The 26,822-nt window shown below is 51.0% G+C and overlaps 1 protein-coding gene across 4 annotated transcripts in view; it reads left to right on the forward strand.

The window, feature by feature from the left end:
• Trim9 (E3 ubiquitin-protein ligase Trim9) overlaps positions 1-23,680 on the forward strand; it is a 106,155-nt gene extending 82,475 nt beyond the window's left edge. For 3 of the 4 annotated variants that reach the window (XM_025304160.1, XM_025304161.1, XM_011146413.3), the window contains exons 3-9: positions 4,428-4,523; positions 5,511-5,904; positions 6,883-6,915; positions 14,927-15,099; positions 19,438-19,576; positions 20,678-20,908; positions 21,764-23,680. In XM_025304160.1, coding sequence (XP_025159945.1) covers positions 4,428-4,523; positions 5,511-5,904; positions 6,883-6,915; positions 14,927-15,099; positions 19,438-19,576; positions 20,678-20,908; positions 21,764-22,092 — 1,395 coding nt within the window. In that variant the 3' untranslated portion in view covers positions 22,093-23,680. The remainder of the gene's footprint in view (positions 1-4,427; positions 4,524-5,510; positions 5,905-6,882; positions 6,916-14,926; positions 15,100-19,437; positions 19,577-20,677; positions 20,909-21,763) is intronic. The other variant, XM_011146414.3, reaches the window with a different exon arrangement.
• The last annotated feature ends 3,142 nt before the right edge of the window (positions 23,681-26,822 follow it).

Below are 26,822 nucleotides of genomic sequence, written 5' to 3' on the forward strand. Positions count from 1 at the left end.
TAGCTATTTTCGTAACCGAAAACAAATGGTTCACACACGTGGTAGTCGTTTCAGAAAATTGTATTCAAGCTGAAGTACAACCGCCGCCGATAATTTCTTATCAATACAGTCAAATCGTGCGCCTTGCAAAGGATATACCCCACACGCGTTGGTGTGCGAACGCGAGTACATCGTTTAAACAATTATTAAATTAATAATCTCACGGTGAGCGGCGGGAGGGGCGGAGGAGAAGGTTCTCGGAGAAGAATCGCGCGGAAACAGGGCGACCCGCGCGCAGACGCGCAGACGCGGCAGCGAGGATGATCCACCGATTATGGACGCGGGTCGAGAACTTAATCGAAAATTAATCCACGCCGCGTGCGGTGTTCGAAACTTGGCGGAGGACACGATTCCATTATCACAGCGGACCGCTTTCGGCTGTGCCGCCTCGTGTGCGCCACGCTCTCGCGCGAGACACGTTCGTTTCGATGTAAATTGCAAGCGGCCGGCCGGATGGCGATCGTTAGCTCGCGTGGTCGCGGAAGTAATCGCGGAATTAATCGGGCCGATCCCGCGCGCGCGTGCGTGTGTGCGTACACGGTGTATGTGTTTGATGTGCTTTTTTCTGTTCTTTCGTGTTCGTCGGCACTTTTCGCACACTTCGCCGAACGGGATTAACCGGGCGCGAGAGCTACCTCGAAAACGTCTTTCCTCTTCCCGTTCGTTACCGTTTGCCCTGTAAATACAGCATTTCCTGAAGAGCGTTTACTGAGAAGCATCGGCCGGATTTAATAAGCTTCTGCGTGCTCTTCGTTAGGATTTTAACGAAGCTTTCATCCGGTGCGATGAAAGCTTTTCCGCCGGCCGATCCCGTCGTTGGCTCTCTCTCTCTCTCTCTCTCTCTCTCTCTCTCTCTCTCTCTCTCTCTCTCTCTCTCTCTCTCTTTCGGCCGTGTGCCGGCGGTATTTTTCTTCTTTTCTTTTTTCTCTTTCTGTATTGCCAGTCGTGACGGCTCGATGTTTTTGCTTTTTTCCACGGGTTAACGCGACTTTCGCGACGACGCGACGTTGCAAATCGGCATCGGTATTAACGGAGTCTCTGCGAGCCGCGACTCTTGGCCAATTAATGTCGTCGAAAAAATCGAGCGCTCGCCACGAACGAGACAATTTTCTGAGGCACGCGCGACTGCGCGACTGCGCGACGAACAACTTGGCGTCGCGCTCGTTGTCGAGTGATAAGGAGAGAGAGAGAGAGAGAGGGAGGTAGGGGGAGAGACGGGGAGTTTAAATAAATTATTCCGGAAAGTTACAAAACGGTAAATGCCGTGCCTCGCGAGTCCCGGCATTAGCGTGTCCCTTTACAGCGACGGAGGAGCGACCGACTGCATGAACATTAAAGAAGCTCTCTTGTATAGCATCAGAGTATTCATGAAAATTCCAGACGAGCCACTTAAAGAGAGCACGACTTTCTCAGGCATCTCGTTAAATACGCATTAAAGTCTACAAATCTTTGCCATTACCGCGCCGCAGGTATACTCCTCGGACAACAGTCAGCGACCGGGCGCGGCGCGGCGCGACGCGGCGGACGAGTGACTTTCTGTTCGCGCCCCGTACATTGTTATTGAAATGTAAAGGATTTAATTAACATTCGAAGCGGTCGCGTCCGAGGAAGAATGGCGACGAGCTGGAACACGTTGTTGACGGTGCTTTAGCCGTCGTGTTTTTGTCGAGGCGACTCATTTTCTTACATAAATTCTATCCCCGTGTCGTTCCTGGCGTCGAGCACAACGACGCATCGCGACGTTAACTCGCAGAAGATCGCGTCCGAAAAGGCCGAAAAAGAGGCTTGATGCGAGTCTGCCTCAGCGTGTCGATTCCGTGAATTACATTGTTCGATGTAAATCAATTGTGAGTTCTTCCGTGTCGAATGGATGTAGTCGATCGAGGAAAAAGCGTGAAATCTCCCGGCCCGGTGCGCTTCGTAATAATTTAAGCGGAAGAAACGGAACGGGATACGCGTGGCGAATTTCAAGTTCCGTCGATCAGCCGGCAACCTTCGCGAGATGTTCACGAGATAATCGATCGAGGAGGGACTACGCCTCCGGCGCAGGGGGGGCGGGTGGCTGGGTGGGATACCTCGTCGCCCTGATGAAATCCCCGAGAGCTCTTTTCATGCTAATAAGATTTCGCCGGTCGCGCCCAATGGATACGCGCCAAAGGCGAGGGGAAAGGGCCGCCGCCGCCGCCGCCGCCGCCGCCGCTGCCGCCACGTTCGGCCGTCGGAGGTGACAACGGGAGAAAGAGAAACGACGCTACAAAGGGAAACGGCGCGGCGTCTCGGCGTTGCCGCGCATCGCGCCCGCCGGTACTTTTGTCGGCTTTTCTAATTCGATATTTTGGGCGTGCGGCCGCGGGCGCGAGACGCGAAACGAATTTCCACGAGGCCGGATTAAAGCCACGCGATCCCGCCGCGAACGGAGAGTCCGGGTGAAATTAATTTTAATTATTGATCCAATGTACTCTCTCCGCGTGATGAAAACGTGAGAGAGAGAGAGAGAGAGAGAGAGAGAGAGAGAGAGAGAGAGAGAGAGAGAGATGGAGGCGAAAGTTCCCCGTGTAAATGACCTAAAATGATAAAAGCGGCGCGAAGGACGCGCGCTCGTGATTTAAGAGCGTGGTCTCGGCGGTTCTCTCGAGTCTCACGATGCCTCCTCGGCGAACGTAAGGCCTCGGGGCATCATCGGCCGCGGCGCGTGTTGAACATCTGCGCTCCTTCCTATCAATCTTCACATTACCGAACGTATTTCGACGGCCGCGTCGGCCGGACTTTTTCTGCGATCCATCGGGGGCTTTATCGCGGACTCGCGCAAGTAAATCCACGTCTTCCCTGATGAATGCCGCTGCCGGCGTGTATCGTGGCGCATAGCGCGCATACGCGATCGCATCCCATTTCGGCCGGCCGCCGCGCATTCTCGTGCTAAATGGAAACTGCTGCACCGCGTCGCGTCGCGTCGCACCGCGCCGCATCGCGCGTTGGTCTCCGGTGAATTCGACCAAGTGCGCGCCGTCCATCTGCTCGATCGATCTGAAGGTATTGTCCGGCGAGGAAAGTCGAGAAATGAGGAAAATGATAAACGAGTACTGTGGGAACGATCTGCGATATTGCGAGATACGCTCCTCGACTCGGCCCCGCCGAGGTAAAACGATAAATTAAATCGCACTTGTAAATGCGCATGGCTACCGGATTATAAGTTTCCCCGGCGCGCCCGCGCCGTGTAATGTTATTAGTCCCGAACGGCGTAAAGTATTTTACATAAATGAATAAGGCTGTCGCGCGCACGCGCGGCTCTTTGTGTAGACAGCACAATGACGAGTGCTGAGGCATTTTGCGGCTGAAAATCCCGAAAAAAGCCGCTCCATCCAGAAGCTGAAGCGTTTCTCTCTCTCTCTCTCTCTCTCTCTCTCTCTCTCTCTCGGCTGAATTCCGAGTGCTTTGTTCTCTCTTCTATTTTTGCAAACAACTACTCACCGTATCGATTATAACCGGAGACTCGAGAGAGGATTCCTCGATCGATTCTTCGTGAAAGATAACCCTAGCGCTATCTAATCAAATCTAGTCTAGTCTTCGTCAAGTTTACGTAACGTTTTACACCGTGGCGCAGTGTATCTCGAAGTCTGCCTTTATTCCGGTATTTATTCAACGCTGGAATCAAATAATCATGTTAGGCTGCGCTGCACCTCGGGTTTACTCGCCGAGATTTTGCCGAGGGGGGTGGTAGAGAAGTAACATTGTCGCGCCCTCCATCAGCAGCGAAAGAAGAGCACTTTGCGCCGTTATTGAACAAACAACGGATATGTGCTTAATACCCACGCGCCCGGCCCGTTTCGTGCGACTGTGTTTGCGCGCGTATGTAGTGCGCTCTGCGAGTGCACGCTGTTTATCGGCTGCAACGAGCGTGACATATCGATCCAAACATCGAACGCGCTCTCATACTGTGTACAATTCGTCTTCATTAGCCGCCGGCGCTGTGTAGCCTACCGATTTGTAGCACCCAAGCTCATAATCCCTGGAAGTTTTATCATGTCCGATTGAGACGCGTTGTATCTTCATATCGCGTCGCACAATCGCGATTCATACCAACGTGCTAACATACAGAAAGCGCGCGTCAGAGGTAATTCGCAGCGTAAGACGATGCGCGGCGCATAATGCGCCAATCTGTCGCGTAGAATTAAGATTTCACACAGCGAGAGAGAGAGAGAGGTTTTATATTATCCGTTCGAACAACGTTCGCGTTTCGTTTCGCGTTTCGTTTCGCCGGAGAGTTGGCGAAAAGGCGAGGCATCGGTGTCTTTCAATCCGCACGAGCGTTACGTCCATCTCACGTCCGCCGAATTCCCCCTCGAATCACCGCACGTTCCCTCACGTGTCGCGAATTTCTGCTGTTGCAGACGGAGCTGTCGCAGAACCTGCAGCAGCTGTCGGAGAGGGCCCGCTCGACGACCGAGTTCATTCAAAGGCTCAAAGGAATGACGGATAAAGTGCACGTGAGTACGCACGCCTTTGGCGTTCTTTTTAAATTCCGTGTCGGCGGATACGTCACGCCGAGCGGTACCGTGAAAATTGCGAGGAGATATGGCGTTAATTACATCAACCCTCGGCCAGATGGGAGCGCCGCTACGGATTTATCTCTGATGACCGAAGGGATAATTCGGAAACACAAAGGACACCGGGAATGGCTTATGGCCGGTGAACAAAACCCGATAAACCGAGCTTCCTTTTGATATCGTCGCTTGTTTCTTTCGCGTTTTTACATGAGCGCAGCGTTGATCGATTTTAGCATCATGTTTCCTCGTCGAATTTTGTGTGGGAGTTCCTTTTGTCTCGTCTACGCGAGTGCGCGAGTATAAAGAGAGAAATGCGCGACAATTGATAATTTCAATTCTCTGCGGTAAGCCCGATGTAAATTTATAGAAGACATATTTCTCGGGGTTCGGTATATCGCTTATTTCAACATCGCTTAAAAGTTGGAACTGGGTGTTGAAAATTTCCACTTTTGCTGGGAGGATAAAACAATGTCATAAAGCAGTATCGCCAAAATCATAAAGGATATTAAACAAAGCTCAGAAAGTAGCTGTCTCTGCTAACTCTGTCCTTCCTAAGTCCACCTAAGAGTCATCGAACGTCGGGAAATTAGACGCGACTGAAAAATCGTACAGCTTATACGCGAGTGAGCGCAAACGTTCCGACGAAGCTTATGACGGACTAAATAATTTTATTCGAAACGTCCATTCTGCCAAGTAATCGCCATTGTTGTCTATTGTCTCGGTGAGACATGAGATATCCGCATATACTTGCAAGTGCTGTCGTCAAGCTGGATCAGTCACGACATCCTCGAGAAACTCATCGAAACTCTCGCACTCACCCGATAGCTACTCTCGACGTTCGAGCGAAAACTTTAGTCTCGGTAGACGATGTGATCGGCGAGCTTCGATTGCATCCATCCGAACGTCGATCGACCGTGTTGTTCGCAGGAGGAGTGCGTGGCGCTCGAGGAGGAGGTCGAGGACCGAGTGGCGAATCTGGTGAGCCTGCTGCAGGCGAGAAAGTCGCGGCTGATCGAAGCCGCTCGGCAGACCAGGGAGGCCAGGGTACGCTCGCTGCGGGACCAGGTGGCGAGATGCGCCACGCACCTGCAGGCGACCACCGCGCTGCTCACCTTCTGCATCGAGGCGCTCAAGGAGACCGACAGCGCGGCCTTCCTGCAGATCGGCGGCATGTTGTCGGTCCGGGCGGCGACCGCCGCCGGCTCCTGGGGTGGCGCCGAGGGCGTACAGGAAATCGCCCGTTTGCCATTGCTGGATCTCACCCTGGACGACAAGCCGCTGCGTCGCGCCATCGATCAGCTCACCTTCGTCCAGCTGAAACGTGAGTGCGATTTCACGGGGAAACGTGTAGCGCGTAGCGATCGCGTTGGGGCGCGTCGTGAATAAATTTGCTCCGCAGGCAAGTCCCTAGATTCTTTTCTTTTTTTGTTTCTTTTTGCGGATTATACCTTGAGGTCAAGTGGGAATTCTCCCGCCGTCACTCGTACTTGATCGATTAGACTCGCGGTTCGTTACATTCGCTTCGAAACAAATGAGTGCGGAATATTTTGACGAATTTATTGTGTAACCGTAAGATTCGCATGCATATGATGAAGTTCGGACACTTGAATTTCTCACATAATCGAGTTATGTGAGGCACCGGCGACGTGAAAGCTACGCAAACTCGTTCGAAAGACATCCTCGTGCACGCTTCATCGATTCGTAGCTCCTCGTTTCGCGACTGCTGGGATTTCGCGGAACGAATTATCTTTAGAGCCGCCGCGCGCTGATCGCGCAACTTTGTGCTTTGAACGGGTCTTGTTCGCTGATAGTCGTTTACCTTTCGAATCGACAAAACGAGAGTTTCACATTCTAGCGCAGTTCCCCGACTCGCCTGTTACGAATATCCCGAAGCGGCTAATGGCAGGATTATTAGATTTCCCCGCGCGGGCGTGCGGATATTTCAATTCTCTTTCTCGGCTGTTCTACGTGCGCAACATTTTTCACGTTGCGCGTGTTTTTTTTTTTTTTTTCATTTTTATGAATTAATCGATCAGCTATTTATTATCAATTTCAGATATTACAGTCGATGAATAACCGCGCGCGAGAAATTAACGGTGTATTGAATCCGCGCGATTCGCATGCCGAATAATGGATCCCGCGATTGCACGAGTTATCCAATAAAGGCCGAAAATAGAAACATCCGAGCGAGAATGGACTTTCGAGCGGGTTCCGTTTGACGTTGTGCCTGCATGCGATGTGCGCGTAACTGCAAATTTTTCACCGAATTACATATATCGCTCTGTACTGTTGGACGCAGCGTCAGAAGGAGAGGAACGATTTCCAACAGCAGGTAAAGATAATACACGTAACGCGCTCGTAGACACTCCTGAGATGCATATAGCTAACGGTGAAAGCGAGCGAGGCAGCGGCAAAAAAGAGAGGAGATGATAAAATCGAGAAAGAAAAACAGCAATTAAGAGAGGATGGAGGAGGCGTCGATCTTGCCGGCCGAAGTCGTCTAGACGACCGGGCGAGATGACGAGAGAGGGACCCGGGGGGAGCGAAGGGGGTGAGGGGGGCGGGGGAGGTTCGCTTAATAATTTCACGTAGCCCCCGGGGGCGGCTCCTTTAAGCGTGCCTCCTTGCTCACCGCCGGCTTTGCCGTACGCTAAAACGTTTCAAAAGCGGATTAATTAGGTACCAGCTTTGCAGTAACTGCCGTAACGATCTGGAGGTATTAACTCGTTACAAGGACATCCTCTCTTTACCGGGATACGCCGCTTCGTTACACGGAGCGGCGGGTGTTAAGAGCCGATGCCGATCGGTAAATGTTAATCGCGTCTGATTAACGTGTTTACGGACGTATGGGTAGCTTCAGAACCGGCAGGTAGTTACAAACGAACGCGTCGCGTCAAGGCGACGAACGCAGCCTCCGCGAAATTCGATTCGCTCCCGACGGAGACTCGTCGGAGAAGAATTATTGATCGCGAGACTCGATGCGGAATTTCGCGACAAAATCGGATATCGCTCGGTCGGTCGCTCACCGAGCGGCCCAAGGTGATCGGTTTGTAATAATTACTCGGATTCGTACGACGATGCACTTTGTATCGGCATTTTGCCTTTGCTCAGCGCAAACTTTTTTTTTTCGAAAACCTGTCGTTTCGAGCGCGAGTTAATTGTGTTAAAATAACGCGGCGAGACGCGGCACATAACGGAGATCTGCACGCGATCTCTTTCGCCTTGCGCGTTCGTCATCTCGACGGATTCGCATCGAGCAGTTGTGTACTTCGATTAGGATTAGCGAGCTAATGAAATACAAATCTATAGTATATACGTATATATATTTAGCCAAGTCCAATAAACAGTTACCAGTTCGGTGGAAGGCGTGAACTTGGCGCTCTCTCTCTCTCTCTCTCTCTCTCTCTCTCTCTCTCTCTCTCTCGCGACATTTCACTCTTGAGCAATCTTGATACGAATCGTACGGCAATATCAGAAAGTTTCTTCATTACGCGCAGTTTGTTCGTCAAAGAGCGGCACGCCTCAGTTCGTTAAAATCTGCGATACTTGTCGGCAGTCACACGGAATTTCATTTACTTAAACCCGGCTTTGCAAATAACGAAGCGAGGAATGCGTCGTGAAAAGTTTCAAGTTGCCGAGAATCTCGCGTAAAGTTTGCGACAAAATCGCTCAAGCAGTTTCCGGAATCTAACGAATGTAATATATCAGAAAAATGCACGCATATCTCCCGAGATCGCCCTGCGCTCGAGAGGGAAACTCTTTTTTTATTCCTTTCTTCCTTGACTAACGAAATATAAATATTTCACTCGATCTGTAACAATTTCCCCACCTACTTGTGCATTCGTTTTGTTCGTTGCAACGTTACGGTTATCGAAAGTGGCACGATGGAAGTTTGAAGTCGCTGAAATATTATATTCCCGAAAGCTCTGCGCGCCGACGGGATCGTCGAGGCGGTGACGGATATTCGAAAATTCGCGAACGCGATTGCAACAGCTGCGGCTGCAACGCGGGAAATCGAATTAGCTCTTAACATAGTCGGGACGGCGAACGGGCGAGGCGAGGCGAGGCGAGACGAAAATGCGATATTCATTTTCGTACTTTACGGGGGCCGTTACGTGCGCGCGCGCTCGGCTAGCGTATTTCGAGCTCAACTCGGAAACGGGCTTAATCGAACGTCAAAATCCGTCGATCCTTTCGTCACGTTACGAACGACACGGTGCCATCGACGCGGACTGCGACGGCGTCGCAGCGGGTTCCGGTATATTCTCAGGCAGGTGCTGCGCTTTCTTAAATTCTATCTTTATAGCAGCGCGCGATCGTCGATAACACGACGAGTTTTACGGGACGAAAAATTGCTGAATTTCCTTGCCACCGTCGTTAAGTCCCGTTATTATTATCTACTTCCACGGTCTCGAAGGCGAGCGGCCGTTGAAAATTCGTCATCGTGGAATTTATGCTCGTCTTATCGACCTTAACTTTATATCCCGATATATTCGATCGGTCGGTCGTACGGGCGAATGATTATTGCCCTATGAAACATTACGATCATATGCGCGTGTGTGTGCGCGCTAATGCATAATGTAACGCAAATTTCAAGCGATTGCATTCGCTGCTCGCGGGCGTAAAGATTGCGTTTCTCTTTGCCATATAACTTGTCCTACAATTGGAAGCGAACGAATAATCTCTCCTCCTTCGTCAAATCCTGACTTTCAACAGGATCAATCTCTCTCTCTCTCTCTCGTTCTCTCTCTCTCCTTCTCTCTCTCTCTCTCTCTCTCTCTCTACACCAGTAGTTACTTAATTGAAAAGAAATAATTATATATGAAGCGTTCATCCGTGAGAAGCCAGTAAGAAGTCAAGAGAGAAAAAGAGAGAGAGAGAAAGGAAGAACTGTCGCATACCGCATGAGACTCAAGTAAAAAATATAATCGGAGGACATTTTTAAGGGAGCCAAGAAGTTCCATGCGAACGGAACCGTTGTCTCGCGCCGGAGTCGAAAGTATCGAAGCATGCGGGACTATTTCGAGATACTTCCCTCCGTCGGAGAAGCGAAGAAAGATTGTCCTCGACGAACTTACTCAAGATCACGGCCGACTCTCGCGAGAAGACCATTTTTCGCGACACCGTCCATCCTCCGCGAAGTTTATTTTCACCTGTCGACGAGTTTTATCAGCGAGATATATTTCGCGTGCGATACATTTTAACGGGCTATCGACGCGCTCCTCGTCCTGTTACCCTTCTCTATTCCTCCTTCCCTCTCTTCCCTCCCTCCTCTCTCTCTCTCTCTCTCTCTCTCTCGCCAAACCGCCCTTATCGGTACGCCCTTTTTCCGCGTTATTCGCGCAAAGAGAACAGGACAAACGAGAGAGAAAGAGAGAGAGAGAGAGAGAGAGAGAGAGAGAAAGAGAGTCTGCACGTATCGAATATCGGCGCGGGGGGCGCGGCGCAGCGCGACGCGTCTCGCGCCGTTCGATAAATCACTCCGATATGGGCATAAAGTTTCGCCGGCGTGTCGATTCGCGTCGGGCCCTATTGTAAAGCTGTAAAAAAGAGCGGCCGTAACATTTTGTAGCCAATGCGCAACGTGTCGTTTCCGCGCGTCTCCGAGCGCCAAGCGGCGCCTTCGGCCGGAGATCTTCGAGTCGCTTGCGTGCACCTGTCCTGCCCATTAATTTCCGCTTTTACGAGGGCACCATCGTAAAAAGAAGAATTATCGATATGTCATCTTCCTCTCTCTTTCTCCCTCTTCCTCTCCCTCTCGTTCTCTCCCTTTCTCTCTCTCTCTCTCTCTCTCTCTCTCTCTCTCTCTCTCTCTCTCTCTCTCTCTCTCTCTCTCCCTCTCCCTCTCACGACACTTTCAGCCGGTTTTAATTGACGCTGCGGTGGTCGTTATCGCGCGTGCCTCGCGCTTCGACCGGATTCTTGTCGTTATTAGGTCGCCTCGTGAAACTACGGGCGCGGTATTTCGGTATTTTGCAGTTGTTACGCGCGTCGTATCGCTTAAATTCAATTAGCGCGGCTGCTCGCGAGTTAATCGTCGCGCCCTCGCGAATTCTTTTCACCGTCGCGTTACAGCTGTACGAGAGCGGGCTGCGAGTGCGCGAGTCGAGCGTAAGAAACAATCGCGCGGCCGACGTTGAATGGAATAACGCTCTGGGGGATGTCGCAGCCGGCCGCTGATCGCGCGGACGTAAAATCCGACGAAATCCGGGATAATCGATAGTAATGTCGACGGCGCGGCACGGCAGAATTCACCGTCCGAACGGCACCATCGAGGCTCCACGTCGGATTACACGAGTTTTTGGCTCGCGATAAGCGCCGGCACAGCGTGAGTTTATTCCCCGCCGCATTGCGCGTCAATGTGTTCGCCTATTTGGCATAAACGACTTTTCTCTCGGCTTGTGTGCGCGCGCGCGCGCGCGTACGTTTTGTTCCGCGGCGTTTTTTTCATCGCACCGCGTAAATTGTCCGATCTTACGGTTAGCCGGTGAAATCGAATCTCTCGAAGTCGCGCGCTGCTCGCGCGGCCGGATTGTAGCTTACACGAGTAAGGGATCACTTTCTTATTTACACATTTGATTTCGCGATCGGAACAAATCGACCGTTACCCGGCTAATCGAGCTACCGCGTGTGTGGGGCTTGGTTCGGATAAACAAGCGCCGTTATTTATAATAGTTCGGCGCGCACTCGCGCGATATTTTCTCCTGCGCCGCGCGCACATTGCCCAGTCACCTTGACAACAATGAAAATACGGTATAACAAATGTTTCTCAAGACGATCTCTTCATTTGCATTACGGCGGCCCGGTGACTCGGCGCTGAATGCAGTTATGTAACACTCGTGGCATTAGCCTAATTTCATAACGCAAAACACCGCAGGGACCTTAGCGTGCGGTAGAGCGGAACGGCTCTCTCCAAGGATACTCCGAACTCCGTGACGATTCGCTGTCAAGCATGAAGCCGGTTAATTATGCATACACACGTTAAGCCTTCCTCGACGTAGCGAATGGGCGAAATGCTAGTCCCGCTGTTTTGTCTGTGTTTATGCTCACGTGTACGGAATTAGCGAGCCAAACTTTGTAATAGTCTCTCGAATTCCCTCCCGCCAGCTCCAGGTTATCTGCGATATTTCGCGAAGTTGCAATTTAACCTGCGAGCTTGACGCGCTCATTATCGCGATCCTTTTTGCCGTAAGCTTTTCACGTCGCGATGCGTGACAGAGAGAGAGAGAGAGAGAGAGAGAGAGAGAGAGAGAGAGAGAGAGAAAGAGTATTATCAACTCTCTGGTCGCGTACTTTTCCCGGAAGTTTGCTTATAATGCTATTTGACAAATTATAATATTTATTATTTACAATATTATATATATTATGATTATTTATAAATGATAACACAATGTTATTTATAATTTACGATGACGATATTGATTTGTGCCGCGAGCAACAGCGTGATGATTATTGTATTCGTTATAATATTTGTTTATAATAATGTTTCGTAAATCACGTGCGGGCAACGTGTGCGAAAGTATCCGATGTTTCCAACTTAAATCGAGTCGTTTAACGAGTCGTATGAATAATTTTCTGCATCATACATCGGAGAAGCATCATCAGGTCTCTTCACGCGCAGTCGAATTCATGCGAATCAATCCCGTCGGAATCGGAAAGATGATTAGTTCAGCGCGACTTCCGCGGCTTTTACTCCGCGAAAATCGTCGATGGGAGTAGTTTTTCACTTGCCCGGATGCGCGCTATGCACGCGATCGAAATCACGCTTTTCGTATTCGTGAAATATTTTTCGCTCTTTTATTGCCATCACGATCACGTTGTACTGATCACGTTGTACTGATTCGCTCGTCCGGCCATTTCTGCCTAACGCGAGCGCAGGGAGCCAGAGTTGATCTAATTCAAAATTGATATTAAGCTGGATGTATCGGTTAGCAAACAGCGAGAGAAATCGGCCAAAAATTGCTGGAAAAAGGGACGGAGGGGCCATCATCGTTGATTAAAAAATGATGCGGCTCGAAAGCGCCACTCCGCGTGAAAAAGTTGACTCGTTCGGTTTTTGCGGACTTGACCGTATCAAACAGCGGGACAAAAAGGCTGCGATAACTTTCGGGACATATTCGCTTTTATTCGACTACGCCGCATCTCGACGTGTTTGCCAAGCCGGCCTCTCTCTCTCTCTCTCTCTCTCTCTCTCTCTCGTCTTTTTGGCGCGTGTTTACTTCTCGGCGTGTCGTCGGCCGCGACGAGGAGGATCATCCGATCGAATTATGCTGCCGGCGCAGCCGGAATCGACGACCGAAACGGACGGCACAGGAAGTCGGGCATCGTCGAGCGTCCTCGAGATAAGTTTGCACGAAACCACACGGTCGGACAGGACTTCGTGTCGAGGAAATGCTTTCGGTTTATTAGCATGCCTCATACTAGTTAACCGACGACGTCGACGTCGACATGGATCGCGGCGACGAGACGCGACGACGTGACGACAAGCTTCTATCGAGAACCGGATAATTGCATGTAGAAGTAGTAACGACTGTCGCGTGAACAGCTTTCGCAAATGGGCTGTCTCTGATGTTCGCGTAGTCCATTATGCATCCTCGTCCCCGTGCGATCGTTTTCAACAACGGTGTTTTTATGATCGAGGCAGAGAGCGAATAAAAAGAAGAGAAAAAGAGAGAAGGAGTGAGAGGTAGAGGGGAAAGGGAGAGAGAAAAAAGAGAACCTCGTCATCTCATTGAATAACAATTTTAAGGGAGATACATATATCCTGGCATCGTATAATAAATATATAATAGCACTCTTTCGCAAGTGAACACTTTTCCCAAAAATTGGAGAATAACCATCACGTTATCACGTTTTGGCACAGAGTTTCCCTTACGTTTTACTAGCTTAAAAAATAGTTATTAACGAGAGAGAACAGGTATACATTTTTGTTGGGTATTCTCTAAATTAAATGTGCAGTGTTTCAATTTGAAGAATCAATTTGCTTCTGGCATTTTACTGACGAATTCATGAATTCGGATCGATCTGGCATATCGAGGCACGTTGTTCCGCTTTGAACCGTTGGTCTGCGGGCAGAAATCTGGATAACGGGCGCGCAGTAATTTGTGCGGCTTCAACTTGTACCTTGGACAGTCAGAATCGAATGGGATCGTGCGGTTACGCGGCGACGAAATAGTCTCCCCGTTCGTCGTTAGGAAACTCGCGGTAAATTTCGCCCCGAAGCCTGTTTAAATCGTGAAATTATTGCCGCCGAAGGTCATCACCGAAGCCCGGCTTCCAAGCAAATCGGATTGCAACCAACTACCCAGCGAAGCGGGCCCGAATTATGTTATATTGAAATTAGTCGTCAGTGATTAAAACCAACGTGGCGGCAAACTGATAATACGGTTGTATAATATCAGTGCGCGAATGCATGTTGCCTCATTTTCACGGATTTTTTAATATATAATATCTTATCACCGGTCGCGCGCGCGCGATTTCACGCGGAAAGTTGGAATACAAAAAAGCTCTCTGAGCTCTGTTTGTTTCTCCGTCGTCTGACAGCAACGCAAATTTAATAATAACTCTCTCGTAGTGTATAACAAAATCGGGAAAAAATATCAAACATCTCTCTCTCTCTCTTTCATTACGCGCAAATTGCCACACACACGTGCGTGAAAATTTATTTATATAAATTATGTTTACATCGTGTAATAGAGCGTCATTTAGATGTTATCGCATAACTGTTTTTCCTCCGATTTATTATATCTTAATTTATTTGCGCGACGGACTTTCATCTGACTTGAGAGCAAACTTTGGCGATTCGAATTCTGCAAAGTTAAATACCTTCATCCTCAATCCTTTCGCTAGGAAAATGTAAAATGTTTAACTACTTACCTAGAAAACTTCCTAAGTGTGCAGAAAGTTCTACCGGGCCGGAGCCCGGTTTCGCGGCTGAAAGCTTTCAGCGCGTTACACGAGCATAATAATCGATCTACGATATTCTTACAACTTTGTTCTTACAAGTAAGCCCCGCGGTACTACGTTTATTTTTCCGTCGCGAGGCTACCGACGTAGAGGATCTCCTGTCGCGCCTCCTTTCGCGCGCCGGGAAGATCGATGCCAAATTGATCGGCGGACCCGTCGTCGGAAGTTTTGTCTGCTCGCGTCTCTACGTTAGGCTACCGCCTAACGACCAAGTTCGCAGAGTTATCGAGTCCCTCTCGTCAGACCTAATCCCGCATTCCCCGGAAGCGAAACGACATTATTAAATTCGGCGTGTCGCGCGCGTATCTCACTCCTGCGCGACGTTCCCAAGGAACGTCGGACGATATTAAAACGCCGGCGATATCACACATTTTCAGCACCCGGAGCGCCTCTACTGATCCCCGAAGAGTGTAGCGCCGAGAACAACAGCGTCACCGTTGCCTGGCAGCCGCCACCTGGACACGGAATTATGGGCTGCGCCGGTCAGAGGGGTCCCGCCATCGAGGGCTATCTCTTGGAGCTCGATGACGGCTGCGGCGGGGAGTTCAGGGTGAGTAAACACTGCATGTATCCCGAAGAAATTGTACCGTCGCGTCTCTCTCTCTCTCTCTCTCTTTTTCTCTCTCCCTCTCTCCCCTCGGTCGGCCGACTCTCGGATCAGGATTTTCTCGGGGATCGTCCGTGAATTCTTCGATGACACTTCACTCGCCGGACCTTTCATCCTCGCCAACCGCTCCTGCTCCGGCGGTTTCTTCGTCGGCCGGACACCCCGTCGCCTTTCGAGACGGAGAGATACGGCTCTGCCCGACAATGGGACGGCGGTGCATCTCGACGTTCTGTCGCGGAATTGTTCTCCGATCGGGCTCGGATCGAGTGCGCGATACCGAGACCCAGCCAGCTGACGATAAATAATGTTTGACGTTGTTTGATTTTCATTCCTTCTTCCTTCCATTCCTTCTAGCCTCCAGTGAATATCTGGAGAACGACGCGTCGCTTTCCCATCGGAGCGTTGAATCGTTGAGCATCTCGCGAGTGTGTCGCGTCTATTGGCGGGAAAATTGCTTCGATGAGAGATAAAGGGGCGATTGAATTGTGCTGTTTGTTTATTAGAATCGCGACAAATCGAATTTAGCGTAGAAGAGCCGGCCATTAGGGAGCAATGGCGAAACTAATTTCGCCGGATACGATGGCGCGGGACTATCCGGCAGTCTCGCTCTCGGAAAGTTAAGGCGAGTTTTCCTCGCGCGCTCTCAAGCGAAAGAAAGTTAGTCGTAGCGCAAAAATAGTCAAAAAAAAGAGACGAATCGCACGAACGTGGCGGGAAACTCTAAAAGATTGGATGTACATGTTGAGCTAAACGTGACGGCGTAACGCAGAGAGAGAGAGAGAGAGAGAGAGAGAGAGAGAGAGAGAGAGAGAGAAGAGATGCAAGTTCTTTTGCAAAATGCACTCGTTAAAATTCTACGATATAGTTCCCTCGCATTCTCGACTATCTTTTCTCTTCTCTTTTTCCGCACGATGCATATTTGGCTACAAGCTTGTTAAATCATTATGTTGCCGCGGAGCATGAAATGCCGCAGTGCGCGTAAATGAATGCAGCGAGTTTAAGGATCATTTCGAAGCGAAATTTTCTCTCGCAACTCTCTCGTTGTTATCGCGAAACACTCTCTACTGGCGTTTCCTCATTGCGGGAAGCGCGCGTAATTTTCGTCGCCCGCGTTTCGCGGCCTCCAAGTGTCATCGTGACAATTCTTCTCATACGAAGATACGCGAGAAACGTACTTTGCGCGGACAAATCCCCGGACAGCGTCGTTTAATAAAATCGCGAACGTAAAGTGCATAAAGCTACCTTTCAATTGAGCGAAGGATAACACCGGCTATCGCGTGACATTGAAGCGCGGGCGGATCGGACGCGGGTCGGATCGGCAAAGAGAGAAAAAACGACGACGGCGACACGATCGTAAAGTCCCCGCGATGGAAATTGGTTGCGCGCTGCGAAATGAATATTGATGCCGATCGGTCATAAAGTTTACGCTCTCCATAGAGATTTTCGTTACGCCGCTCGCATCGGGGCGAATCGCTCGCGCGGCGGCCAGCCGGCCTCGCGAAGGGCGAGCGCGTATATCCATTCGACGTGCGTTTCCGGCCTGGCGAGGTCGTACATCGCATTTATTCTCAGACCGGACTTTGCCCGCCGGCCTCGAAACGCCGTCTTTCGCCTTTTATTGATCGTAAACGCGGCCGGCAACGCGGCCAAGCACCGGCCTGAAAACGCGGTAGCGATTACGGCTAATAACTCAGCCTAAGCAGCGCGCGGACCGCGGTATAAAAAGTCCGGGATTAAAGGGCAGGCTTTCTCGCGGAGCGAGAATTCACAGCGCGAGTTTGAGAAATTTGGAATTGGAATTAGCGCGCTGAATAAAAAGCGGAATCTGTAAGCGGTGAATTAAGTGTGCCCGACGGGGCACACGGCAAAGGCCGGGGAAGCGTGAGCGATAATATCTCTAATTGTCCGCGAAAAGCGCGATAAGACAATTATGTACGTACCGGATTCATTTTCGCATTCGAAGAAAAGCCTGCGAAGCTGCCGGGGGGTGTATCCGCGATCGCGCAGCGAAGGCCGCCACGTGGATTAAGATTTTTGCCGACCGGTAAATAAGGATCCGGTATTGAAAGCGTTAATTGAAAGCCGTAATTCCAAGATTCCAGGCTTATACGTGAAAAACGAGCGCGATCCTCCCGGGCGACGGCAATTATTAATTGCCCGTCGCGATATCGTCCCGTTCGTTACAAGTTTTTATCAAATGACGGTAGTTCGAGCGTTCGTCGTTTGTTACATAATCCACAATATTAATGTGGGACAATCTACTGGCGGTGGTCGAGTTTCATAAGGCTTTGTCTACCGCCGCTGCGAGAGGAATAAAATTGCACGCGAGGAGAGAGCCAGCCACTTGATATTACAAAACTCGATCCTCCTTCCTGCGCGCTCGACGTCGTTTTAATAATATCGTCGATTTCACCGGCGCCACGAACATTCGGATATCGTCGGATCAATCAGAGGAGAGACGTGTGTCCGAGTAGAAGGGAAAAAATGCGCACGTTAATTAAACACCGAAGGATAATACCTAACTGTTTCGTCGACGGGGACGTCGCACAATAAATTTCACGAACGTAATAATAAATTTCTAGTCGCGCTGAATTATAGAAATATTTCATTATTGACGGATCCCGCCGCGCAGGATTACACGATCATACAAATGTGTGTGTATGCGCGCGCTTTATTATTAAAGCACTTGGAGCGAGATTACTCATCCCTCGCGCCTTTCAAGTCCGCCCCATCGAAGCCGCCAGCCTGCGCGCGAAACATAATGCTAAATCGACGAGCGGGAGAATCGACGAGAACAGCACGTACATCGTCCGGCCGTGTATGATTTCGTGCTGAACGTGCTCCGGGCCGGGGCTTGTAAATCGCGCGTCTAAATTTTCATGCTTTGTTAATAATGCACCCGGCGGCGTTGCGATACGGCGCTCGTTAACGAACGGAGCGATACCGCGAATATAAATCGTCCTCGTTGTCGGCGCTCTCTTCGTCCTTCCTGGCTCCCCTTGCACCGCCCGACGCCATTCCTCCTGGCGGCTATCGCGGCGGATCGCGCGGCCCATCCTCCTCCTTTTAATATTTAAATCGAGCTCGTTCTCGCGGCACGACGCCTCGAGTTTCCCGGTTTCTGGTTTCCGCTTGCTCGTCGTTCGCCGCAGGCGCCGCGCCGCTCCTGCGAAATTGTTCTGCGCGAGCCCGGCGCGCGACGATCCTCCGAGAGGATCCCTCGATAGATGACACGATGACACGTGCAATCGAGCTCGTTGTTAGATTCGCGCTATTTCGCTGTCGGGTGTGAATTTTTTCGGGTCTGGAGGAACGATCGGAACGTGACGTTACCGACTCCAAGGTGGATCCTTCGCTGAACTTGACAGAATTTCGTTGAAATCTCGATAAATTACCTCTGCACTGTCTCACAGCCTCGTGTGTGACTTTGATCCGGAAACTGCCGCGTTTCCGCCGCGCCGCCGAGACACGCATGCGCAATGATCAGCAGGAAATTGCATCGAGAATATTATTGAATATAAGAGGAAATATGTCCGTCAAAGGAGAGTTCATGAATGAAACAGATCGTTTCTCTTTGATTTCGGTGTACGTGCTGCGCGAGACTTTTATCTCGACGTAAACCTGATAACGTACCTCGACTTGTTTATCTGTCGGTCGGCCAATCGATGTCAGCTTGACGTTTCCTTTAAGAAAGTCGACACGGCGGGGGAACTCTGTCGGTTATCCGCCATTCTCGTTTATCTGGCTCTCGAGACGAACGGCAAGATTCGCCGGAATCGCTCGGTTGCGGTGGACTGGAGTTTTCCAGTCTCGAGCCGCGAGCTAAACATCCCAATCTAAACTGCACAGAGAAAACCGAGGTCAGACGGTTCTTCTTATCTCGCGAGCTTTTTTTATCGAGCAACGCGAATTATCAAGCTTCAAAAGGTGACCCTCATTAACGAATAGAAAAGGAACACATTAATGAGTAGAAAAAGCTTCGTTTCAGTTATCGACGTTGAAGCGTGTCAGCGCGTGTTTGTGTTATCAAATGTTTATTTATACAATATATATATATGTATATATGTGTGTGTGTGTGTGTGTGTTTGTGTTAATATATTGTCCAATGTTTCTTCGCGTTTTGAGCAGTATCAACATTTTCAGCCACCACTTTCGAAACCGTGTAATTAATCCCGCGCGTAATATGTTGCTTTACCGTTTGCTCAATTAGCGGAAGCTGTCACTCGACTACGGTTTCAAGCCGCATATTCACGAATGCCCCGTTTGAAATCTGATTCACAGGAGGTGTACTGCGGCCGGGAGACCATCTGCACGGTGGACGGGCTGCACTTCAACTCGCTCTACAACGCCAGGGTGCGGGCGTTCAACAGCGCGGGCGAGGGCGAGTACTCGGAGCTGATCGGCCTCCAGACCGCGGAGGGTGAGAGATTCTATCTTTCTTTTTTCACGGCCTCCTCCTAGGCCGGAGAGGAACAGAGGGACGCGCGAAGGCCTCGGCTAGAAAATCGGCGCCAGTGTTGCGTGGAAGACGAACGATCGTGACCGACGCCGATTTTCCAGCTGCGCGTGTTTTTCCACGGTGCAATCGCGTGATCGATGAGACGGACGGTGGACGGACGGAAAATTGCGATAGAGGCTCTCCCACCGTGCGTCGTCCGTGCAATAATGCGGGCGACAATTACGAATGATTTCGAGGGGCCGAGACACTTTTATTCGCGCGCGTCAGCTTCGGAACCGACGCCCCGGAAATGCAATTATCGGCTCAATTATTACCTCTCGTTCAGCCTCGCCGCGTTGCTGCTTTTGTCTTAAATTCTTCAGCTATCTGAAGCAGAGAATTTGGCGCTATTGTCATTTGGTCCTCGAAAACGACGAATCAACTTACATCATCGAATATCGGAAAATCCGTTGCGGTCCAAATTGCCGAGATTTTCAACACGCATACGAATTAGTTTTACTGAAATTAGTTTTTCTGCAAAATTTCAATGGTGTTATTTTCCGTCATATTTTCGCGAATATGATGCAACGTTCACAAAAAATATATTTCTTTTTTTCGTGCGAGTAACCCGATATTCGCCGCGCGAGGCTAAATCGACAATCGCGCCGCGATGACATCGACATGTTAGAGCCTTAAGTTATTTAATACGACGGAAAGTACAGAGATGGGAGGAGCGAGGAACACCCTTTCCGCAATTAAAATCTCACCATCACGTCACATCGATTTTTCTATCGGATACTTCAATTATTTAGCGACGTAGAAAAAAATCACGTCCCCCCGGCCCTTTCCGTCCTCTTTTCCGCATTAAGATTCCACAATCTCGTCACGTTGTTATATTAACATCGAGCGCGGCGCGACGTCGAATTCCCAATAATCCCGCACTCGATACAGCCTGCTCGCCCGCTCTCTCGCTCTCTCGCGCCCGTACGTGTAGTTCGTTAAGCGCGCTTGCGGATCGAGTCCACGGAATATTAATCGAAGCTACAGCGAGGTGAACCCTCTCTCTCTCTATCTGCTCAACAGTGGCGTGGTTCTCGTGGGCGACCGGAGCAGCCGGCATACCGCAGGAGGTGTCCATATCTGAGGATGCGATGAGCGCGTCCTGCGAAGGCTACGAGCACCGTGTGGTCCTCTCGAGCGTCGGCTTTTCGCGGGGTGTGCACTACTGGGAGCTGACCATCGATCGATACCATAGTGACACCGATCCGGCCTTCGGTATCGCTCGGGCCGACGTGTCGCGCGATCAGATGCTGGGTAAGTCCTTCTCCTGCGCTCTACCTCTTGCCTCCCGCCGCCTCTATCCCGAAGCGGAAAATGTCGTGTGGTTTAGCCGGCGTCGATGAAATATTCATGCGCCACCCGGTACACCCCGGAGATCCCCGGTTTGTCGAAATCCGGAGGCGAGAGATGTAACGTTTCCCTCGCCTCCTCCCTTCTCTCTCCCCCTCCTCCCTCCCTCTCTCTCTCTCTCTCTCTCTCTCTCTCTCTCTCTCTCCCTCTCCCTCTCCCTCTCCCTCCCTCCCCCTCTTTCTATCTACATCTCTCATTCTCCGTGTCGCACCGGATGAGGGGGACAACGACGAAGAGATCGGAAAGTGCTCGTCGACCGCGGTTGCGCAACGAACCGGAAGAGAGGGTTACTTTAATCCACGGACACGCGGAAACCGGGTCAACGCTCTTAGAGCTGATGAAATCCGAAGACTGCTTAGTCTAATGGATTTGACGGCGATTTATCGCGCGGCAACGAAACCAACGTTCTCGCGACTCTCGCGATCTAGCCGCGCTTTCCCCGATACAAGTTAGCTCCGCTAACGAACCACAACGCTGACTTAACCATCACTGCAACCCCCGTCCTCTCCAATCGTGGCTTGTACCAAGAAGAAAACGCAACGACCTAAGGTGCACGTCGGAGGTCAGTCGGACGGCTAACATTCGACGTATTCCCAGACCATCTCGCACTCGAAGAATCCTCCTTCCTCGCACGATCCACGCCTCTATTCAGTTGCTATCGTTTGCTTGGCACACACTTCGCTGCGAGCGAGCATGACTCGAGCTAGACGTCGCCATCCGCCGCAGTGACGTGCGATGTTGCGAATGGTCTGTCCGCAGGTAAGGACGACAAGGGCTGGAGCATGTACATAGACCGACAACGCTCGTGGTTCATGCACGGCGGCGGTCACGCGCAGAGGACGGACGGTGGCGTTCAGCAAGGCTCGACCGTCGGCGTGCTGCTCGACCTTGAGACCACGCACACGCTGCGCTTCTTCGTCAACGATCAGCCGCAGGGCGGTATCGCCTTCCGCGATCTCTACGGCGTCTTTTACCCGGCGGTCAGTCTAAACCGCGGCGTCACGGTGACCCTCCACACCGCCTTGGACGTGCCGCGTCACCTGCTGGCGCTTCATGAGGAGTACATCAGCGACATTGTTCAGAGCTAGGGGTACCTCAACGTCCTCAAGAAAGGTCTGTCTGTGCAGGAGCTCGGCTCGCCCTTAGGTCCGCTGCTGTACGTCGACCGGTGCAGGGACTTCGAGTCGGCGGGCCAGTTGCTGGAGAAGATCGTCGAGGAGAGTCCGGTTGACGTTAACTGATCGGTCTCCGTGTACGGCCGCCGATCGATTGTAGTCTCGGCTTTCTGCGATATTTCTTGGCAGCGTCGTTGAGGTCTCTCGGAATCACACTCTGAGATGTCAGACGCGGATGAGCGCCGAATAGGTCTCGATTCTACGGCGAGGTTGCACGGCGCGCGAAAAGGAAGCGTTGGTGTTTCTTTAGTCTCCTCGGGGACAATAGTACGCTCTATGTACGTGTGTGTACATTTTGATTTGTCTTAAGGACGTGCTCGAGCCGTGTTGAGGAGAAAAAATGTTTCTTGCGAGTATCCGCGATACTCAGCTTGCAGCTCGCACGGCTACTTTCCAGCGGAAAGTGTGAGGAAACGTTTCGCGTAGAAAACGTAGCGCTCTCGTGACCGTCGAACTTTTTACTCGAGCTACTCAAGAATTTGTTGTCCCTGAGGATGTTAATCCGCATGAAACGTACTCGCGCCGGAATATGAACGGAGTCCACGAGAGAAATAACGATTCAACAGGTCCGGAAACTTCGACAAGAAGGTTTCCGACGGAGGCGTATATACCGTTGACCTTTTCGAATTCGCTGAGAGCTCGAGAAACTGAGACTTAGAAGCGAGACTGCAGTCGAAATTGGAATCGCTTTACTGATTTCACGCGATCGGGAATCGTGCTGAACGGGGCATCTCGACAATATCGATAACAAGTCGCGAATACCCAAACGGAAGAAATAAAGGAATACAGAACGTGCTGTAAAATCACTCGTAGAATGTGAGGGAGGAAAGAAGGAAAGAAAGAAGAAGGATCACTTTATTCCGGAGAGTCAATGAGACTGAAATATATCATTCACGCACACACGTCGCGCGATCCAGCGCATCTCTTACGTTAAAATACTACGAAAGAGCCAACATATAAAAAGATCCCTCCGACACGCTGAAAATCGGTCCATTTTTTACTTACGCCGCACCCCGCCACGGCGCAGAGCAAAGAAGATATTTTTTCCTAACGCTCCTAAAGTATGTTTCTTTATCTCGAACGATTATCTCGATAAAAAACCTAACGCACTTCGAGGGGCCACGTTCCCGACGTCGGTCCAACTAACTGCGACTCTCCGTCTACGTTACGATCGACCTTTCGTCGACGATCTAAGATATGTATTCGTTGGCTAAATTACCAGATACTCGACCGACGGCGGCTCTCGGAAGCAAGGAGACGTCCATTAGCAAATAGCCAAGTATCGTCGCCGACGAACTTTATTGAGAAGCGACGTTACCGGAGGAGAGGCGATCAATCGGGTCGGTCCGGTAAGATCGCGCCGAGTGCCGAAGAGTCGCCTTGAATAAGAGTGCCTCTTGCGGAATTCATCGGTTGACAGAGGGAGAAGCGCGAGCGAGGTATCGCTCGTTCGCAGGCAACCTCTCCTTTTCTCTCTCTCTCTCTCTCTCTCTCTCTCTCTCTCTCTCTCTCTCTCTCTCTCTCTCTCTCTCTCTCTCTCTCTCTTCCTCTGTCGATACTCTGGTTAGGGAACGGCGGTTCTTAGAACTTCTTACTCTGGGGAGTAGAGTCGAGCCAGTGCGCGAAGAGAGCGCCTCGAGGGTCGACCCAGAGGGGCATCGAGAAGGACCTCGAGTAGCTTCTTCCGCAGCGCCCGCCAGGTAGCCGCTGAAGAAACTCGATGGTTGCTCCCACCGCGCGGCGTCCGTCGTGTTCTTTTTTCCTGTTTTCGTCGATCGCCTAATTAACTCGTTCAGCACCTGCAACGACGATCTATCGGAGGGGGTATCGTTAGCACGCGCTGGCTGTTGATGCACGCGCCATCGCTGAAGGCGGCCTGTACGTTTATGATATTAATGGCCGCGTCGACATGATACATGGGCAAATTTCAGGAAGTCTTTGTGTGTTTCGCAAAGCGATCCATCGCTTTGGCGAGGGAAAAATAGCGCGCCGTCGAGAGAAACGTATTCGTTTCATGGTGAGCGTGTGAAGGCCATTTTTCCGAGTAACGCAACGTATATTTCTCGCGTTTCCGTCGAGTTCAAACGATCGGGCCAGGATTCGAGACTTCCGTGTGCACTTCCGCGTTGAAGCCGGTGCTGAAACAGTTAATGACCGGACGTGGTCGCGAGCATTGAGTTCCCGATCGAACGCTGACGAGGCGCGATCGACGACGACGACGATGACGAGGTGGCAGAGAACCGGCCACGAAAGGCCGATAATTATCCTACAGTCGACGAAGGATCGGAATTCTGTCTCCGGGACAGAGCTGACCGGGACGGATCTTCGTTCAGCGTTGCGCGATCGACAGATCGCTCGATCGTCCACCCATTATCCATATCGACACACGTATAAGTGTAATCGCGTAGGCGTTAAGCTCTATTAAAGCGTATAGACAGTAAGACAGTATAAAACAGTGCTGCCGCGGCTTTAGTGTACAATAACGAATCGAGTATACGTTTTCTAGTCTTCGATAGAGACCCGATTGTGAACCCCATCTGCCCCGCCTCATCTCTCTGCCCGCCCTGCCTCTCGTTCCTTTCGCCCGAAAATGTCCCACTCCACTCCGAAACCACTCCCCCCCCCCCCATAGTTTCGTTTTTTTACGATTTTGTATCTCGACAGTTGGGACAGAGCAACGGGACACTCGGTCCTGGCCGCGCTCGTAGAGAGCCGCGAGTCCTCTCCGCGTTATATTCCGACGTAACGACAAGCCGGAAGCGTCCTGGAAACGGACATGGCGTTGTTTGCAGCGAGCGCGCGCTTTCCGGCGCCGTGTACATAATTGTACATATATGTATGACTATCGATTGTAACGCCGATGAATTTGCCGATTGTACCATTTACGACTGTATCGGATCAATAAAACGCAACGAAAACGTCCGTGCGACCTGCCGCACTCGCGAGCCCCTCGACTCTTCCGCTCGATTCCAGTCTCCTCGTCCTCCTGTCCAACGTGGTGGATTAAGATACGAGGCAGCTCCCCTATATGAGGGATATTGCGGGGGATATTAAATCGTCGAAATTCCACGAAGAGCATTAGATACACTACTGCGCTCCGCTGACGTCACGTATTATTCGCATCGTCAATAATACACATCCCTTCGCGACACCTCACGATACATTCCCCGTCGTTCGGAGCGACGGGAGAGGAAAAGCGCACTTTGCAAACACCGGGGCGCCGGAGAACGGCCAATCTCGGTGCGAATATTTCGGAATGAAAGACGGAGGAGCCTCGCGGCGAATTTGAAGGGCCCGATAATCGCGCGAGTCATATCGCCTCGCACGGCAATCCACCAGCGGTCCTGCCAGCCGCCACGGTCCACTTCGCCGCCGTTTTTCGTTCATTCGATCCGAAACTTTCGTAACACCTCTTCAGGAAGTTCTCTCGCCGTTGCGCCGGCTCCCGCAAATTGCAACGAGTGCCGGCCGGAAGGGAAAGATCCGGCGGAGAGCGCGGCGCGAGTTGCGTCTGGGGGCGGAATAAAACAAAAAAAATTAGGAGAGAGGAAAAAGAAAGGGAAAGAGGTAAGAGACGACGAGTGGCGAGCTAAGCGAGTACCCCCCCCCCCCTCGGAGAAAGTACTAACGCGGTCTGGGCGGACCCCTTTAACGAATGCAATTAGCCGTCGCGGCTGCGGCCGGATCATTTTTCCCCTTCGGGCGTTATTTTATATCGCCTTTGCCGTAAGTTCGTTGAAGCACGGCGCTTGGTTCGATTCGGAGATTGGAGGAAGGACGTGCGCGCGCGCGCGCGTGCTTAGGGCTAATCGATTTCTGCCTTTTTTGCTGTCGTGGTAGTCGCTCGTCGCGACGGGACACGGCTTTCACGATGGCAACGCTTTTATCGCCGATGGCGCTTCTCCGTTTACGCCGAGAGCAGCCCACCGAGAGAGCGAAGAGACGTCTTGACATTCGTCGTGGTATCTTAACGTCTTCGGGTATCGGAGCGCGCGCTCGAACAAACTTGCGGCAAAGACGTTGTTGAGCGCGCGCGCGCACGGAGGATTAGCGGAATCAGATGCAATTCGGCTTTTATGAGTTTTATTTTATAAGCGTATAAAACAAGTGTATGAAGCTGATACGCTGCGCGGAGGTAAATGGTTGTTCGATACGTAAGCTATTGGAGGAACGTTCTTATCTCCATAAAATAGACCGACTGTTATTATATATTCGATTAGATCGTGATTTTCTTGCTTGTTGCAAAACTAACGATATTAAGGAGAAGATAACTTTTTGGTAGTTTAGTTCGCGCAGCAACGTGTCTCGCGCCGCACATCGAAAACCGCGCGTCCCGACTAAGGTAGTTCTTGCCTTGGTCTACTCTCGCTAGTGCGCTCACATAACTTTCAGAAATGCGATAATATGAGAGGAAAGTAAAGTATCGCCGGTTTTACGATACGCAAAAAACATTATAAAAGTTGTTCAATGCCTCCCCGGGAAGTTCTTGTCCCCCACAAATTACAGCCGGCGGTGCTATTGGGAAGAAAGATGGCCGTGGTGTAAGTTGGATCTGTGGAGGGAAAAAGAAGCATCGAGTGTCGCGCGAAAGAGGCGCTCCGAGAATACTGTTACTGTTAGGATTGGGCGTTCCTGGGCGGAGA

Source organism: Harpegnathos saltator, unplaced genomic scaffold (assembly GCF_003227715.2).
Source record: "Harpegnathos saltator strain DR-91 unplaced genomic scaffold, Hsal_v8.6 scaffold594, whole genome shotgun sequence".
In the NCBI taxonomy this organism is placed as follows: Eukaryota; Metazoa; Arthropoda; class Insecta; order Hymenoptera; family Formicidae; genus Harpegnathos; species Harpegnathos saltator.